The following is a 20,019-nucleotide window of genomic DNA, read 5'->3' on the forward strand; positions in this document are numbered from 1 at the left end:
AACAATACTTCCACCCCCACTCGTAAATATAAAAAAAACTACGAAGAAGGTGATGGCTGGCGTTTTAAGCTCTTGGCAGATAAAAGCAAAAATGGATTTAGCGGACCTGTGGGCACGGAGTTGGCTATCCTGTCTGTGGGTCTAGAGAAGAGGAAACAGTCCAGAATGTGGAGCGATGAATACGATATGCACTTTGACCTTCTCCTGGAACTGCTGTAAGTGTCTTTATTCTGACCATCCCGAGAGCGAAAAGACAGAGCAGACTAATCCTGCCTGTTGAATAGCAAGCGGTTTTTAAAAGTCATGTGGCTTCACTTCAAAGCTTTATTCGGGCTCTGATTAATTGTGTCATTGGAAAGGATTGAAGAAACAATGTCGAGTTGTAAGACCAATTTGTGAAATACCTGGGACACCCAACGACAACACAGTAGTTTTATTATCTAAACGTAACTTTAAACAAATGTATGTGGAGTCGTGATAGCAGACTTTGCCTGCGATAAGGTGTCTCACTGTGGTTTAATATGTTGACAGTAAAAGCAATGCTGAGGTTGAAACTCGTATTAAACCTTTATAGATACGTCTATTTTTCTGATTTAGTACCATTTTTTGGGCAATAAATTATCCTGCTGTACAAGAAAGGTTATGGTACTGTCCTATTAGAGACAACAACCAAATACTGGTAGTATTTGGGAACTGGGCTCAGTCTGTTCTCCTTATACAAGTGCAGTACCCGTACAGTATTGTGCCAGCAACGACTGAATAACTGCTGAAGTAGAAAACGATGCATACCTACAGTTAAAGCCTTCGCCATTACACAAACATACGTTGACGTTCAACATCATAGCGGTAACAGTTGATCTGTATTCAACTACAACTACAGTTGTATTCAATATATATATAATCATTTTAAATACATACTGTACAACTTAAGTTTCTATGAAACATTATGAGAAGAGGGTAGACTGTTTTGTTTTCCTTGTAATTCATTAATTGGACATTCTTTTGTATCAAAGCTAAATATGCCCCTCCTCTTATTTTTTGTTGAAGTGAACTTGTATGAGGGAACATACAGTGTGTCTTTAGGCTGTTGAATTAATTGATCCCTAACTCCCCGGCACACACAGGAATTCAGTTATGATGACTACTTCTGGCTATTTCATTTATTACATCTAGAAGCATGTCTTTTGGAAAAGGGACTTACTAAAGGAATGCCATTAGTTGAGGCATCTTGCTTCCGCATGGAAAAGCTTCATCCAAGCTGGGTTTGAAGCTTTTCCATGAATTCTGATAAAAGGACTATACAGTACAGTATTCTCATATTTTTGTGAAGAACCAAAATATTGTGAAATTCTAAACTTAAGTTTAAGCTGGCCGTATTTTGCACTGAAGGAGATAGTAATCCAACTAAAAAACAAACATACAAACTGTATTTGACTGTCCACAATACTCCATAGTGCATTGCCAGCAGCCATATCACCCTGCAACTCACAACTGGCAACCCACTGAAGCTAAGCAGGTGTGAGCCTGGTCAATACCTGGATGGGAGACCTCCTGGGAAAAACTAAGGTTGCTGCTGGAAGAGGTGTTAGTGGGGCCAGCAGGGGGCGCTCACCCTGTGGTCCATGTGGGTCCTAATGCCCCAGTATAGTGATGGGGACACTGTACTGTAAACAGGCGCCGTCCTTCGGATGAGACGTAAAACCGAGGTCCTGACTCTCTGTGGTCATTAAAAATCCCAGGGCGCTTCTCGAAAAGAGTAGGGGTGTAACCCCGGTGTCCTGGCCAAATTTCCAATTGGCCCTTACCAATCATGGCCTCCTAAAAAACTCCCCCTCTATGAATTGGCTACATTACTCTGCTCTCCTCCCCACTGATAGCTGATGTGTGGTGAGCGTTCTGGCGCATTATGGCTGCCGTCGCATCATCCAGGTGGATGCTACACATTGGTGGTGGTGGAGGGGAGCCCCCATTACCTGTAAAGCGCTTTGAGTGGAGTGTCCAGAAAAGCGCTATATAAGTGTAAGCAATTATTATTATTATTATTATAACACCTAAAAATTAAAGGAAGCTGGAGTACAATTCATAATTCATAAAATGAGACAAAGTTCAAATGGCATGCAGCAGAATAGTTGATACATCAATGAGAAGTTTACTATTAAAGACTTTACCCATTTTAAACGTATATATAAACATATTAAGAGCTTTGTTGGTCTGACCTATGAATTAGTGTTGCCACAGCCGAAAGAATAGAAGATGTGCTAACAGTACAAAAGAAATGTCTCACATTGCATCTGAGAGATGTATCTGAGCAGGAGTGAGCATGACAAAAACTGTCAAACATTTCTACTGATGTGTATTCAGGAAGTAGATTGACCAGGGTAAATAAACTCCCAGACACAAGATGAAAACAGAAGAAAGGTCACGACAAGACCATTTGGTTACTAATTGAGTCAAGGATTTTATCTATTGTTTTCTTGAAAGGAGCCAGGGTATCAAGATTGCATATTCCCACAACTCTTAGCGTAAAATAAATGCCTCCTGTTCCCTCTAGTTTCTACTTGTGTCCTCCGGTTTGTGTTTCAGTCTTGATTCTGCCTGAAGTCTGTTGGATTGACTTTGTCAGTATCTTTGAGAATTGTCACTGCTTGAATCAGGTGTCATCATAGTCAGTTTTGTTTTAGCCTGACTGTACACATTGCTTTTAAGGTCAGGAATGTTAATGTATCTGTTTGCTTTTCTTGGGACTGATTCCAGAGCACCAATATCTTTTTTTGTTTGATTTTTGGTGACCAAAACTACACAATATTCTATATGTCATCTTACTAGTGTATTGCATCCCTTTATATATGATTTATGTTTTGCACTTTTAACCCAAAATTCTGTTTGCCTTTTTATTTCTGCTCCACATTGTCCAGAAGATGAAAATGGTGATAACATAAATCTTTTCCATGAATAGCTTTTCCCAGCTCAGCGTTTCCCATCTTACATTTTCATCCCTTTTATTCAATGTTTTCGATCTGTTAACCAGGTCTACAGCCTTCTATTTAAAAATTCATCTTTATTTGAATTTTATTATGATAATTAATGTACAACCTAATTGGTATATAAGTACTTTATGCAGTTTTGATATCACTTTCACAGATGCTGTGTTAGTGGTTTTACAGTCAATGGGGATTACCTCTGTCTTGAGTGACTGCTGAAAATCGAGTTTTGTTAGTGGTCTATAAATAGCTCATTTAATTTAGAACAATTACCATAAAGCCTTGGAGATTTGTGCTTCTAGTACCGCAGATGCTTTTGCCTCTTCTACTGTGTATCTGTACAAGTAGAATATTCTATATGATAATGTGGTATAGATATTTCATTCTTCAGCATGAGGTATGTTATTAATGTCTTCTTTGGTAGGCACTTGAGTGAAATATTCATTTAATACATTGACTGTTTTCCTTCTATTATCTGAATGTTTTCCATTATTATCTCTATGATCCTTCACTTTATCCTTTATTGTTTTTTTTTTGTTGTAGCACTGAAAAACTTGTAATTAACCACATTTGTTTTGCCCTCCATTACAGTTTTTCTTTTGACCATCTCTTGGCATTTCTCATGTCCTTTTGTTTACCTGTGCTTGCAGTGACTTATTTCAGTGTACTTGTTTTATTAATACTTATTAAACCATTTGAGACACCTACATTTTCTAAATTCTATTTCTTAATTTTGATTGTGATTGGATGAATCTCTTCCGTCCTTCTGTCAGATTCCCTTTTAAACTGTAGCTGTCCATTTTCTGCTGATTCTGTGCTGTGCCATTTTTGTTCTCTTAAACTTTAGGAAGATTTTAAGTGGGTTATAATGCTGAAGTTCTCTTTGGTTTACCTTATCTTCTGCCATGTGTGGTGTGCAGGCAGGAGCTTTGAGAACACCCACAATTCAGTTGTGCTCTTCACCTTGTTTCCAAGGAAATTTGAATTTGTTTTGTGAGAAAGAGTGCTGCTGATGTCATCTGTCCTAATGTGAACAACCACTACTGGTTCATCTGCCCCGCTAGGAGCTTGTGTGCTGTCCTGACCATATTGGCTCCATGACTCCATTGTTGCCGGTCCAGAATCCTGGCTGCAGATCTTACTTGCTTCCAGGTCCAAACTATACATTTGAAGTTTCTGGAATGGAGATACATTCTGAAACAAGTTGATATGAGGTGGTAGTATTGGGACATACTGTGGTATTGCTCTTTCTTGACATTTGATACCAGCTTCTCTACCTCCGGTAGCGTTGAATTACTAAAAAAAGACACTTCTTCCATCTTATCTGTCCAATGGAATTAACTCATTTTTTAGATCTGTTGCATCATTAATCATTCTGAAATAGCTCAGCTGCACCATGTTTCTTTTTGTTCTTTTTGTACACAACAGTGGACAGATTCCTTAGAAAATGCCCTAGTGCTCAAGCCAGACCACTGCACGTATCATGTCTAGTCAACTGTCCCAGTTACTGAACTATTATTAATTCCATACTGAACAGTAGAAAAATTTCAGCTGAGCAATGCACAGATCAAGTGTCCAAGCAAAGAGAGGTCAGTGGGAGAGGTATGAAAAGATGCACACCTTCCCCCTTTTCTCTGTTGGAGACTAATTCCTTTTTATAACTTGTCCATTAAATTAAGAATTCAGCTTTTCACAGAAGAAGAAGACAAGCTCTTCATTTTGCATCTGTAATTGACATTGATCAGAACATTCAGAAACCTGATTACAACAGTTCAAGGTCAGCTGCACATGAACAATGCAGTGTTGTGATTGATTAGCTACTACATTTACCAGTCAGATGTAATTGACTCATTGACAGGTGTTCCACCTCATTAACAACATTTGTTCTTCTCTGCACAACCATAAAACTAAAAGGTGGCTTTTATTGTACTAGAAAACACGGATCTATCTGGATACACTGTTAACTGGTTAAAATTAAGTGGCTACAATTTCCATATAAGATAATCCTATAAATGTGTGCCTGCATAAAGAAGGAAAAACACTTAGTGGAAATTGCAGAACAGGAAAAGATTTCTCCACAGCAGTGTTAGTCCTTAAGGTATTTTATTTTAGAAAGGAAAGTTGCTGACTAGGCAGCATTTCATGTTCCAAGAAGATAAAGACCTCAAAACACTTAGAAATACGTTCTGAAACTATTTGAAATGGGATTCAGTTGATTTCAAGATATTTATGTTAAAGATAAGATTGAAAGCAAGTGTAGTATTATTATTATTATTATTATTATTATTATTATTATTATTATTACTTTACTTTACTTTTAAGTGTTAGTGGTAACATTAACTATGTAACTACATAATGACTTAATTTGTGATGCTTGTATTTAGGAACGTAAGACTGAAGAAGGGTTACAAGAGAGAGGGGACATTTGGCCTGTCTTGCAGGCTGAGTTGCTGCTGCACAATTGATTCAGGATCCTCCTGATGGAATCTAGGAACCTGTATGAATACAGCTCTACTGTAAAAAACTGTTACAATATTCACATTAGAAGTGTGAAATGAACATATATCCACCCTAGTTCCCACCTCATTCACATATTTTTTTTAGTATAAAGTTTTGTTGTCTTATAAAAGTGAGTATGACTTTCCGTAAGGTAAATTATTTTCTCCCAGTATTTGAATCATTCTGAATGAATGAGCTTCCATAGGTTTGCCGCAGTGAATGACTTCAGACTCCAGGCAATAGAATTATTCTCAGTTGACCACTCCTATAGGTGGGTTAGTGTGGTTTGCAGTGACATGTTGTTTCCTGTTTTAATGGTGGTAGAGAAAGCCGAGGAGTGGAATCAGTAGCTTTTCACTGTAACCATGTTTCATATAAAACAGTATTTATTGGATCTGAGAGTGCACAGGGAACACACATACAGAAAATTCCCAGAATTCAAAAGAAAAGCACTGAAATTGCTAAGAAACTGTTGTGAAACCTGCCCAGGTATACAAAACGAATCCTTTGTATACTGGCATGGAAATACTTATTTTCAGAATGAAACAAACATCCTGAACAAGTGTATCAGTGTGACTGACGTGTTCAAAGAATAGAAGTAGGAAATGTTTCTCTTTTTATAGAGTGCTGTATACTTCCTGTTGAAGTTTTATTTATAGGAAATTTACATTGGCTGTTGGTGTACACACAGATCTGAATCCAGCGTTTTTCAGTTTATTCAGAGAATGCTCTGTTTCCTGTGAAGTGGGGGTACAACAACAGCTTCTGAAGATGCCAAGCTCTTAGTGTTCAGAGAAAGCTGGTATCATAATTTGTCGCAAGGATAACGACGTGTTGGGATTTTAATGAAAACCTAATGCATATAGTGGTCCTGGTGGCTGAAGTTGGCCAGATGGGATATAAAATGAATGGTGTGGTCCAAAAATGCACCTGTGTTAACCTGCATTTAATAAATATGATTGCATAAGGTGTAGTACTTTAAGTTACATGGAATAATAAGTATAGTAGGAGGATAGTACAGCACAGAGATTTCTGCTGTTTGGATACACCTGCGATAACACTGCAATAAATGACGTGTCAAACCATAACAGCACATTTATAAAGCAGAATGGAACAGTGCAGAGGTTAAACATGAACTTAACTTGGAACCAAAAAGCATTTCTGAGTTTATATGATAAAGAAGGGAGTGTAACAATTGGTGCTTCAGATCAAAACAAGTGAAACGTGATTTTTTCAGTATTCTGTTTTTATCATCCTATTTCAAATATGTGTTACAGTAAGGTACAAATATCCAATGATTAGTACTTGAACCTTTTCCTGTTCTTGCACTGTTCTGTTTTTTCAGTAAAACCTTAATGTAAAAGGGTTGTGGGAGTTCAGAACCAACTACCCAGGCATGTTGATGAAGAAATAACTGTATCAATCAGTTACTTCAGCACTGTCCAAAAAGGCTGGACTGGCCCAGTTACACCTTCCTTATGATAACATCTAAATACTGTGCTGCCCCATATTACTTTTCAATGTAAAGTGCCGCAGTAGGATTTCTCTGTTTTATCAGCATACTGTAGGTGGTTTGTCAAGGTAAATGGTGAAACATCATCTACTGTACACAGGTTTAATTAACTGTCTTTTGTTAAGAAAGAAATTTGAGAGCATTCATATCCTTCCAATTGAAAGGATTGTACAGGGATGCAGTGATTCTGTCGATATACAATACAATAAGTCTGTCAAGGAAATGAACTGAGACCAGTCAAATTACAGTATGTGGGATAAGTCCCAGACTTAGTATACAATACTAAATAGCATGCAATAGCTGAATAATATTCAAAGGTGTTTTTGAATTCTCTTTTTCCCGCTCTGTTCTGTTCAAAAGCATTCTGTTTTTGAATGCTTTGCATGCAGTGACATGAAAGCTGCAAGTGTGTACAGTATATAGAAAAGCCCCAGAAATATTCCAAAGAAGGATACCTGTACAATGTTGAATTAAATAATAATTTAAGAAAATACAAGTTCATATCAGAAATAACAAAACACTGATAAAATTCCCAAAACATTTTGTGCTTTCTAACTGCTTTAGCGGTTTGAGCTGTACCTGGTCATTTGACTCATTCATTCTTTTTTACATCTTTTTGTTTAATGTAAGGACAGATCCCTGAGACTCTAACTACCTTTTTAAAAAAAGATTCACATAGATGATGTTTGTTAATAAAGAGACACATGACACGCATGTCAAATAATGTATGTGTATAAGTTCATTTTTAATAGGTGATCAAGAGCCAACAGGTTCTGGAAAAATGAGACTGCAGATCAGGACTTAAACACACGGATATACTAATTAAGTAGAAAAATAATGGCATTGAGAATCTGGACCACTGTGCTTTTTAAAAAGTATGAACCTCTGATCCATGTTTACTATTTCAATGGTCTCCTGAAACGTCGACATTCGATGTTCACCTGCTCCTGGTTTGATGAAATGAATGCCATGCTTGGAAAAAGCAATGTTTTTGGAAAATTTAAATGTAAGCTGGGTCCTCCAAAGAGAACTCAGGCAGTGAAGTCTGATGTTTTCATATTATTTGAAAACTGAAGTAGTGCATCTACAAGAGTGTGAAGTATAGATGGAACCTCAAGCTTCCTTAGAAAGCATAAGGGAATCAAATTTACCCTGTGCTAGAATTCCTATAATTCAACATTAGGGTTTAACCAGTATTAAATTGGCATTTAACTAACAGGGTCTGGGAATACAAACAGAGCCTATGACATGCTAGATTTTAAATTTCAGTTGCAGGTGGTAAGCATTGGGGATAATGCAGGTTTTTGGACTGAGGTTAATGTGCAGGGAACAGATAAGATAAGGGGTGAATGCTCCAGTAAGTATTATGTAATAAATGGAGTACCAACACTGGTCTGTACAGGACCACTGCTCTTCCTAATTTATCTCAATGCTCTAGATGCTGGTATAGTTGCTATACTGGTAAACACTCTGTGTATCATAAAAGAACATTAAAAACACAAAGAAAAAATGAGAAAACGTGCCGGACACCTGGCAGAAAACATTTATTCTAGAGAAATGCAAGTAACAGATTATAAATGTAAGATTGGAAATGCTGACCTTGAAGATGTGACTTCAGAGAAGACTATGGGGGCTCTTGATTCAAATATTTTAAATCCTGAAAGGTATTGATGAAGCCGATCCGAAAGGACCTCTTCAGAATCAGCAGTGAAACATAAATCAAACACATGGGCCAGACACATGGATTCGTACAGGGAAATGAATTTAAAATTGAGAACAGGAGGCACTTTTTGCCCAAAAGGTTTGCAAGACTATGACATAATCTTCTCAAGCACAGTGTGAAAGCTGAATCCCTGCCTTTTTCAAGAAATGTCTGAACCACATCCGTGGATTGCTTGGCAGGTAGAACAAAAAAACTAACTGGATTGTCTTTCTTATGAAATTCTTCTGGGACTTTGGCCACTGCACTGCTGCTGAGTGTCTGCACAATGCCTGCAGTGGTCAGTGTTGACAGTTAACGCACACAATTAGGGACAAAAGTCAATGGCAGAGTAAACCATTCCCAACAATAAGTAAACCATTAGCAAATCAGTTTTAGCAATTATGAAACCAGTTTCTGCAAGAGTCAAAAGGGAGTGCAGAAAAAAAAACATTTAATTAGGAATGCAGGCATTTGAAATCTCTCAGACATAAATGGCAAAATCCTTGTGGAATAACAAATGCGGCAGAATCTAATCAAAATATTAATTAATATGTTAGCACATTAACTGTAACACATGCAATTAGAGTAAGGATTAGACATCTGGAATGCCTTAAACACAACAAAATGCTGATCTGAATAGCGAGCGGATCAATTCCCAATTAAAAATGTTGAAATAAAAGTTGAAAATGCAACAACTCCTAACTTAATTCAACAAGGATTCCAACCTTTAAAGCAGGGTTTCAAGCAAAGTTGAGTTATTTTAATCATATCACTTTATTTAGGAAAAATGTGGACTTCTCCGTAGTATTTCACAAAATGTATTAATGACCTTCGGATTCATGACCTTAATTGTCATGTTAGCCTTCTGAAAGCCAACTAATGTCAATATCAAAAGATGTTAGCTGACTTTTCTGCAAAGAAGATACTGCCACTATTCTTCCGAAAGGTTTCCAGTAAATAAGTGGTGTTTGCATTCTCTGGTTTTGCTATGACATCTCATGGCTGGAGCTGTGGCTAGCCACACCTTCCCACACTTTATCACAGTCCTTTATCCTCATTACCACCAGAGCTTTGATAATGGTGTTACTACATCTACTGTGATTATAGACATGCTTAAGCAATGTGTATTGTGTGTATTAGATCTGTCTCTGAGTCTATGTAAATTCCGCCTGGAATTTCAGTCTGATCACTGCTGAATCTAATGGTGGACCCAACCATTTTTAAAGGAATTTACAGCACTGGGTTACAATGTATCAAGGGCTGATTGCTGCTCAATAAACAGATCGGGTCACTATGAACAAGGTCCGAGTCAAGAACTACATCTGTGTGCATTGGCTGCACAGGACCAAAGTAAAGTTTAATTCCCCATTTAAAAGTAGAAAGATCTGAAACATTTTGGCTGTTTGTCAGTTGTAAGGGAGCGAGGTACAGGAGCAGAAATATGAAGCACAAAGAACAAACCAGATAGAGAACAAAGATCCTGCTAGGTGTAAATGGGCACAGAGCAGGTGAGAAAGAGCGTCCAAGCAAGGGGAGATCTGGGGGTGAGGTCTGAAAAGCTGAAATCTGTAAATCAATGCAGAGCATTTAAAAAGAAATTAGCCTATCACTAAGAGAAAGGGGAAGGTGTGATCCGAGGATAGTCTTGGTTTCTGATGTCCTTCTGTATCAGGAGTCCTGAAATCCCTGTAAAAGGAAACAGACGGAAAGGTCAGTGAAATGGAAATCAGCTTGGTGTGATCTTTCATCCTTGCTGCTCTGACACATCCTCTGAAACATTCAGCCAGTCTTCTTCCTGTCTCGCCAATGTAAGTGACAGGACATTTTTTGCAAGAAATGCAGTAAATTACATCATATTATATAGATACACAAGATTTCTCTGAGCGAATTTAAATTGGTCATGTAAATGTGTGATGCTGCATATGTATTTGCAGGTCACGTAGCGCTCATGCAGCTCTCTTGTGGACAGTAGCTGTGGGCAGTGAGGGGAGCTGTGGACAAGAAGGCTGCATGAGATGATTGGGGGCTGCAGCTGAGGGCAGTTTTCTTTGATAAACCGAGGAATCGAAAGGATGTTGGGGTGAAAGGCAAGCTGCCTTGATGCATTGAGGACAATGTCATCTCTGTTGCGGAGCGACTGGAGTGCTTTTGGTTCTCCTTGCCTGAGGTTGGACCCGTGTTTTCTGAGAGTGGAAAAGAGTTTGGGAATGAGTTTGTGGCCCGGTTCCACAGCTTTGGTTGGGATTCGTTTTGCTAGTGATGTCAGACAGCAGTTTGTTGTCAGCTGTAGTTGAGGAGATCTTGTGACAGATGAGCTCGGAGGTGAATTCTGTGGTCAAAACTTCTGAGGGTCAGGCTGGGCCTGGTACTGGGACAGAACTGATCTTTGCTGAACAGACATTCACTTATCCTGTCACAGAGAAAAGTTAGAGGCCATGCTAACTTTCCTCCTTCCTCCTTCTTTTCTTCCCTCCTTAAGGGCTGGTCAGTATGCCTGCCTATTAATGTTCTTCAGCAGGAAGAACCATAGCCAGGACCAGTAGAAACTCAGGTCTCTAAATACTTTAGAGATCACCTATCTTTATTTCAATTTTCCGGGGATTCCCGGGTTCCATTCAGAGTGTGGGATTGATCCAGTGCCCTGGGGAACCTGCAGTTTAGACCTTTGAGAAGCGTTGGTAAGAGTGTCCAGTGTGACTTCTGCTCTGCCTTGTTTGGTCAGTGAGTGAGGCTCATTGGAAACGGAGATACATGTTTTTTTCTTCTCAGCTGGGGCTGTAATAGGAAACACGATTATGTTATAATAATGCAGAACATTCTAATCGGATCATAGATTTTGTGGCTCAGGAGTTTTTTTCAATAGTTATGAAACACATACTGTTATTTTAGATAAAACAAGTTGCTCGGACTGATTTGGGGAGTAGAACAGAGTAAAGAAGCCAATTCATAGATGGGGTTTATTAGGAGGCCATGATTGGTAAAGGCCAGGGGGAAATTTGTCCAGGACGCCAGGGTAACACCCCTATTGTTTTTGAGAAACGCCCCAGGATTTTTAATGACCACAGAGAGTCAGGACCTCGGTTTTACGTGTCATGCGAAGGACAGCGCCTTTTACAGTATAGTGTCCCCGTCACTATACTGGGGCATGAAGACCCTCACAGACTGTAGGGTGAGCGTCCCCTGCTTACTTTCCCTACTGAAAGTAAAACTGTAAGAAAAGTCTCACACAAGCAAAATTTTGATGTCTAAAAAGGCAACACTTTATTCTGTAAGAACCACGATACCATTTCAAAAGAGAGACTAGAGTTCAAGTGAAGTCAAGACAGCGAAGACTTGAACAATACAGGTATATCCACTAGCAAGCACAGCCACTCCCATCGCGGCGAACTCTGGCTTAGGTCCCCAGGGCCTGGAACGCCTCGTCATCAAAAGAAATTCAGACGTACCCGAGACACATTCCAGAATCTTAACTGAATAGACATAAAGAAACCTTTGTTAAATGTTCTGGACATTTTACAGGGTTATAGGTATGGCACTTCTGTTTTTGCTTAGCACCCAAAAGCTACAAAAATAAGAATGAGAAAAGTTACAAACATGGCTACAGTCACAGTATCTTAACATGATATTTAATTTTACTTTTGATGCTTAATTTGCCATTATTTGCACACTTGGCCATGGCCATACCACACTACACACAAAACAGCTGTTGGGATTCTACCGTTCTTCACAGACGCTTTGTGAGACTGTGGATTTTATTTCCCAAAACTATAAGCTTTGAAAATCTCTGTGATGGGCTGGTGCGCCCCGTAGAGTTCAGCCTCGCATTGCGCCCTGCTGGGACTCCTGTCTCACCCACACCTCAGTATTAAGTGGATAAATGAGTTGTGAAAACTAAATCTAGTGATTAAGGGTGTGTAGGTCTGTCAAAAAATCATTTTTAACTTCTATTTTAGTAACAAACCAAAAACTGATGATGTTGCATTATAAAAGAAAAATGAAATGGTGGGCTTTTCAAAACCCTTTTACAGTAAATACTTTTTAAGAACTGACAACAATTCAACACGCTTAATGATTTTACCATGAACAGTAACCCGATGACATTGGTCATTCGTGGAATTCAGACTTCAAAATATTTTACAAAATAATGGAAATTTTAAATTGTAGGTACTGTAGATGAATAAAAACTTCACTTAAATGAGATTATAGGAACTGCAATTCACGTAAATTCAGTACCAGATCAACAGCTGGTTGTTATGGCTACTGCAGTGCTTGTGTAAGTTCAAGGTACTGTTAGTGCAATTCTTCATGCCCCAGCTGAAAACTGCTTATAATACAGCCTGCAGCTAGTGTAAACCTCCTTCCAAAAACCACACGCCCTCCATCCTGAAACAGGCCACAACTGGAGTGCTGGCAGACTCATTGAGATCTTATAATCCTCTAGAAGCAGTGCTGGTAAAGGCATGCACTCTAGGAGAAAACAATAACAGCTTTACCCATGAATAAAATCAGTCTCAATATAGTGCCGGCATGTGCCCCATTAATGACGTATAACATCTAAATACTTTCTTTGAAATACAAGATAGCCAAAATAGCTTGCTTCCCCTTCAGTCCCACAAAACCCAAAACCCATTCCACAGTCTTTCCCAGTAACATGAAATACTGACAGACCCAAGAATGTCACTACAAGGAACTGCTGAAAAACACCAATCTTAGCTCTTGACAGAAGGCAGAGCACTGGGCTTAAGCTAGGACATCACAATAGATGTACGGACAGTTCTGGTATAAAACATTCACCTTAGAGCTACCTTCCTCTCTCTTTCCAATACGAGAGAGCTGATATGTGGTAACTTTACTATTTGAACTATGGCTGACGTTGCATTATCCAGGTGGGGCTGCACACTGGTGGTGGGGGAAGGGAGTCCCCATTACCTGTAAAGGACTTTGAGTGGTGCCCAGAGAAACGCTATACAAGTCTAAGGATGATATTATTACTTTCATAGTACTACAGCTGTATGCGTTATCCCATTGGTTGTCATTATTAATTCCTCTACTTCTTCTTGTTCAGACATTTTCACATTGATCACAATTTTATATACTTCACTATTGTATATTGTGTGTATATGCCATTATAGATGTGATATTGGTATGATATTTTAGAAATGTAATGTTGTTTTCTACACGTACAATACGATATATTTTATAGCAGATTAATACTGCTGGTTAGTGATATTTTTCCAGGGCTAAATGAGTTGTGTTACACCACTGCAGTGTTGACGTTTGGTCCCAGTTAAACTGTGGTGCCGGCTAGTGTTCACAGCAAGGCCAGGTCCTTCTTGATGTGCCACAGGTAGAGTTGTGTCACAGATTGAGTAGTTTTTGCCTGGAGACGTGCAGTGGTAGCTGTGGTGGGAATGTAATGTATTCTAAGGTATTGTTTTCTTTTAAGGACAAATGTACATTTTTGTACTGTAAATTTGTATACATCTCTGAAAGAGCAAAGCAAAGCATACGTAGGCCAGCTACTCCTTTGATTATTGTGGGCCATACTTTTTCATGGTAGACTCTTTGTATATTTTTAAACTTTCATAGTCTTTTTTGACTTGGATAAATGCTATGCAAAAGTAAATACTGCAGTCAGTTTTGGTGACATGTTCTGTGTTGACATGCATATTAGGATATTTTTATCTTGAACAATGGCAGAAAGACGCAGCAATAAATCTTATGCAAAAGTCTTTGCCATGAGAATTTTCGGATGGAGTGAGCTTAGACTGAGACGAGCTGAGACTCGTTTACATCTTTTTACTGCGGTAAGCAACGGAACAAGTTCAATGATTGTTTTGAAAACTTCTTCCTTTAGAAGTTGAGAACCAGGAGATGTGCGTGCTGCGAGGCTCCATTAGTGTGGCTGCTCTAATGAGAACTGCGGGTTGTTTGAGATGGGGAAGAAAGTAATTGGGTAATAATTAGATGGCTAGATGACATGCCATTTGAATATACCAGCCGTTAAATCCCATTTAAAAGAAGTGAGGTGATTAAGTACCATCTGCAGAGCTGAGTGGCGAGGGGGGATTTCTCCACCGCCGCTCCTCCCCTGAGAGCACGCTGACAGAGAGCGTGTCAGCTGCGCGTCCCGGAGACGAGGATTTCTCCGAGAGTGCCGCCCGCAGGATTGCGGAGGGGCCTCATGGCATGCGCGCCACTCGGGATTAACAGAGGCAGGGCTCAGTATTCCGTGTGAGGGGGGTGTCGGTATTTTTAATCGTTTCCCCTCTGTGTGCTGTCAGTTGGTATATGGCTCCATCCAGACTGCAGGGCTGTCCCACCACCCGCTGCTGATACTGCCTCCCCAGTTGACAGCCAGATAAACCCCATGGTTTTACTGTAAACTCTGGCACTGTTTGGGGGTCGGCATGGTATTAAGAGTTTCAGTTTTTCAGCACTCCTTCAAACTTTTACTTTTATTTACAAAGATAACCGGAAAGGTCACAGGAAAAACCATTATCTGACCTTTTCTGTTTACTGTATGTATTATAATCTTATCTTTATGTTTGCAGATACCGATGTGTAGTTGTATTTTTATGATCTTTTTCACATACCTGTACTGCTGTTTTCACATACTGAGCCAATACTGTAAATGACTGTGGATATCTTACTTTAAAGTTTTCAGTTTAAAATGAGTTTAAAAAATGTAAACACCATAGTTCTGTAGATACCTTTTTTCTTATTTCTTAAATGTTGAACTGATGTCAAAGACACTGATTGTGGACAAGGTGTCAGGCAAGGTGCCTTCAGTACTAGTCACGGACTGTGACTGTAGATCACTGTGTTCTCTGATCGCACTGATCAGCACAGGATAACCTAAGCAAGATTTGTCTCTTTAAACGTAGGATATACAGTAGCCTAAATACGGATGATAAGCTCAAGGAATCTATGTGGTCTTGTGCACTACAATACCAAAACTGTACATACAGTATAATGCAATTGTTGCATAAATATTGAGTGGTCAAGGTATGGAGAGGACAGCATGTTTTCACATGCTAATCAACTCAGCTTGCAGTGTTCCTACTTTTCCTACTTCCTACTTCTCCTACTTTTACTCCAAACCATGTATCTCCAGCCCTGGAGTTCCCAGTCCAGCCCAATTCATAGGTAGCCTGTTTCTAAAGATTGGGAGGAACCCAAGTAAATGTTCAGTTGCGAGTCCCAGCAGATTTGTGTAGGATTGAAAGCTGGGGATCACTGCCGCCAGGGAAGGTGGCAGAGTCTCCTGCGGCACGTTGTATAATGAGTGCTGTAATGACATGCTCGTTAGGTAGGTAGTAGATTTTAGAGAGGGGTGGGGCTTCCTGAGAGAGGTACCTGCTTTCTCTCGCAGTAATGTGACAGAACTGTGACCTTTGTTGTCCATCTTGCTGCTGCAGTGATGCCAACCTGAAGGATGTCCTCTCTGACTCGGACTCTGAGATGGGCAGCATGGAGCAGCTGGAGCACGGGAGCACCGATACGCTCGCCAATGGCTGCAAGGCCGACACCGAGGCTGCCAGAAGACTGGCCAAGCGGCTGTATAACCTCGAGGGATTTAAGCGCTGCGATGTTGCCCGCCATCTTGGGAAAAAGTAAGTGTGGTACCTGCAGGAGCGATGATTGCCCTCCGATGTGTCTGGCGTGCTAAAGGAATTTCTTTTCTTATATACAACTTGTATGTTCAGAATAGCTGTGAGCTCAAGTGTGCTGGGTGTTTAAGGCTCCTCTGGCACGGAAGGGCAGTTCAAACGGATTTTTCTGTGGATCTTTTCTGTTCAGGCATGTACAGTATTTTAGCCCTGAGTTCATTTCCAAGTCTCAAAGTGGATTGGTGATCTGTCTCTCTGGCTTTTTCACAAGTCAAGGTGTGCACTGCACAGATCTAACAGTCTCCCATGCTTCCCTGCACAGCAACGAGTTCAGCCGGTTGGTTGCAGCAGAGTACCTTAGCTTCTTCGACTTCACTGGCATGTCTTTGGACAGAGCTCTCAGGTGGGTAACCATCACATACTGTAGCAGATGTCTCTCTCACTTTTCCTTCCATCTTTGCTCTTTCTGTTGAAGTTTACATTGGATCTTTTCTTAGCCCCTTGGTACTTATTAGACCCTAGTAGTCGCCTGGAGGACCTGAACACAGGAGTCTGTCCTGTTTTCTGCACTGAACCTCATGGAAAACATTTAATAGAGTAAATTTTAATCTGTATTATTAAGTCTCAAGACTTCAAATTGTCCCAGACATTGAAGAATCACTTAGGTAGGAAGGTTAGGGCAAACAATGTTTTATTTTTCTAATTTAAGTAAAGAATGGAATGTGTTCTAAACTAATTTCTCTCATGTACTCTTATGTTCCCCATGATGGTTTTGTTATATATATAGCAAGCAAATTTATTTAATTCTGCTTTGTAAAAAGATAGTCTTTTCAAAAACAAGATTTAATTTTTAATTTTGCTGTCCATCTCTGTTAATGTTCACAAGATCTTCACCCACCCATTCTATTCCTTTGAATCTCTGAAATGATTTCTGTGCAGTACTGTGTGGTAATGTCTAATATGTAAAATAACTGTTTTCTTTAGAAGCACTTATTAGATAAATAAACATAACACCTTCACAATGTTACAGTTCTGTGTAAAACATCCAAACTGTAACCAGACTAATTTTTATCTAATACTTATGCTCATTTAACGTATTGTTTAATAAACCTGGAGAGTGTAACCCATGAGCTTTGTTCTGTGTGTCTTCCTTCTGAAGTTCATATGAAGTGCATATCATGCATGATAAGACCATAAAGAACTTTACATAAATCAGAGGTTATTGATCCATGAGTGTCATCAAATCTTTTCTGGAAGTATCCTGCTGACAGTTTGACATCACTTGGTTTGGCTGCTTGTTTCTTTAAACTACCCTGTGTGAGAAATAATGCTTGAATCTGGTATTCAACATTAGTGTGTGTGAAATGTTTTGGATTTTGCTAAATCCCCTCTGTTCACTGCTCTTGTTGCGCAGAACATTTCTGAAAGCTTTTCCCCTGATGGGCGAGACGCAGGAGAGGGAGCGAGTTCTGATCCACTTCTCCAGACGATACTGCTGCTGCAATCCAGAGGGTATGACCTCAGAAGGTGAGCGCTGCTCAGAAGAGCAGAGAGAAAACCAGCTTATGTCAGATGCTCCTGCACTTGTGCCATTGAGAGGATCCAGCAAAACTGTTTCTTTATCACATCCTTTCTCAATCCACCTCTCTTTTGCAGAACTAAACTTTACACCATGTTCCAATAATTAATTGACACATTAATTAATTCTCTCATGGCAAAACACTGTCAGTAAAGAATATGCAGACGTTACCTATGATGTGAGGCATGTTGTTTTCCTCTTGTTCACTACCCACAAAGCACCTAATCTTTTTTTGACAATGACCATATCTTGTATTTCAATTCTTGTTCTTCTGCGAAACAATATTTAGAGTAACAGACAGTTTTTTTTTTCCAATTCTGATCATTTCAATTATGATAAAGGAATTTAAGCATGTGTATTTCCTTCATATAAAATTGAAACAAATTATACATGTAACTATGGGGTACATTCTACAAAGTTAACTTCTGAATTTGAATGATTTCTCATTTATGAGTACGTGAATAATGGTCACGTACTAAAGCACTAAAATGGTCAACAGCTCAAGAGTGGCTTCGATTTCATTGTAACAGCACCTGTACTGTTGGTTTCGGGTCATGATCCTCACACTGAATTGCATCACCATAACGTTTTCCACATCCACGTCTCCCAAAGTTTTTTCTCTGCATTAGTTAAGTCACACCAGGCTGGTTTTATTCATGATAAACATCTAATTAAAGACTTTTTAATTTGGGAGAATTTTTGAAGAATTTTGTAGATATCACATTTACATGCACTCATTTAAAAGTAATTAGCACTGATTGCTCCGAATTGCAAGCAGATGTGTGTTTTGAAAACGAAACAGTTGCATATGAATGTTGTGGTAAATGGACTACATTAATTTATTGGAGCTTTTTGATTTTGTATGCTGAAATAATAGAATGCATTTATAGTTTTACTTATGAGATAAGGGTTTTCATTTGTGAGTTTAGGGTACCGTTTGGCAGTAATTGAGGTAACTCAGCAAAGGAAATAAACAAAAAGCAAGTTACCAGCAGCTGAATGAACTAGGTAGGATCATGGAGTGGGATGTGTGTCCTCTTGCACTTCACCAGTAATATGGCTGCCAACGAGCTCTCTTTTCTCCATTGAACAGCAGAATATCCCCACTTCAAAGATGTACAGTAGCATACTGTACTGTATGTCTGATCTGAGCTGGCATGTCTTTTTCAAGGTAAACACAGATGGCTCAATTGTGATGATACCAAGTGTGATATGAATGATGCCATGCTCTGAATCACGCCACATTTTAAACGTATTGATATCACCACTGCTCTGCGTTTTGTCAGTCAACATCAAACTGCAAATGTCTCTCTGTAATTATATTAAGATCTCTGTCATAGCACTGTTATTGTTTCTGGGCGATGTGAATCACCTGGGATGATGGGATTCCTTTTTTAATGATAGAAAAGTGATTTTAGCTTGGTTGAGAAGGCAGTTCTCATTACTCCAAGCCAAAGGTTAAAGCACAGGAAAAAGCACCAATATTGCTCAATCCCAGAAGCGACACTTTATTATTCTTTTGGGATTGGAACACATTTGTTATACTAGAAGCTACTGAAAGAGGTTTATTCCTTGCCTGGAAGGAAATAAGCTGTGACTTGCAGACAAATTCTTTGTTTTTTGTAAGTAGCGTTGCATATAGCCCAATGTACAGCCATTCAAAAGAGCTACATGGAAGGATAATGAAAAGGATGTCTTTAACATGAGATTTGAGTGAATGGTGTAATGGTGCTGGCTGTGAGAAGCAGGAAGGTTTATTTTAAAGACAAATGGAAGTTCTGGTTGCACAGGTATACTCATTGAAGGCTGTCAACTGTGTTGTATATTAATGTACATAAACAGCTGGATTACTAGATGCTGTTCGCCTGTTCAATGGTCCGTTTGGAAAAAGTCAAGACTCCCAAGGCTTCCCTGGGCTGGTTGGAGCTCATCTCTCTAGAAATGTGGAATAGAGTCAGACAGTGTGTGCGGGAAGACCAGCTCTTCCCTTTAATATTTTGTTTTTATACATTTGATTTCTTTAAAGGTTAAATGGCAAACAAATGTGATTATATAACACACTAGTATGAGACCTGCTCCTATCACCTATCTTCTGAATTGTGAGCTATTGAAATTGGAGGAATTCTGCGTTA

General features: G+C 39.2%; 1 protein-coding gene across 2 annotated transcripts in view; it reads left to right on the top strand.

Annotated features, from left to right (window-relative positions):
* Positions 1 to 20,019, top strand: part of psd2 (pleckstrin and Sec7 domain containing 2) — a 109,819-nt gene that overhangs the window by 60,092 nt on the left and 29,708 nt on the right. For both annotated transcript variants that reach the window (XM_088604906.1, XM_088604905.1), the window contains exons 4-6: positions 16,117 to 16,311; positions 16,631 to 16,711; positions 17,723 to 17,835. In XM_088604906.1, coding sequence (XP_088461032.1) covers positions 16,117 to 16,311; positions 16,631 to 16,711; positions 17,723 to 17,835 — 389 coding nt within the window. The remainder of the gene's footprint in view (positions 1 to 16,116; positions 16,312 to 16,630; positions 16,712 to 17,722; positions 17,836 to 20,019) is intronic.

The sequence above is a fragment of the Lepisosteus platostomus genome, chromosome 13, assembly GCF_059453375.1.
Source record: "Lepisosteus platostomus isolate fLepPlt1 chromosome 13, fLepPlt1.hap1, whole genome shotgun sequence".
Lineage (NCBI taxonomy): Eukaryota > Metazoa > Chordata > Actinopteri > Semionotiformes > Lepisosteidae > Lepisosteus > Lepisosteus platostomus.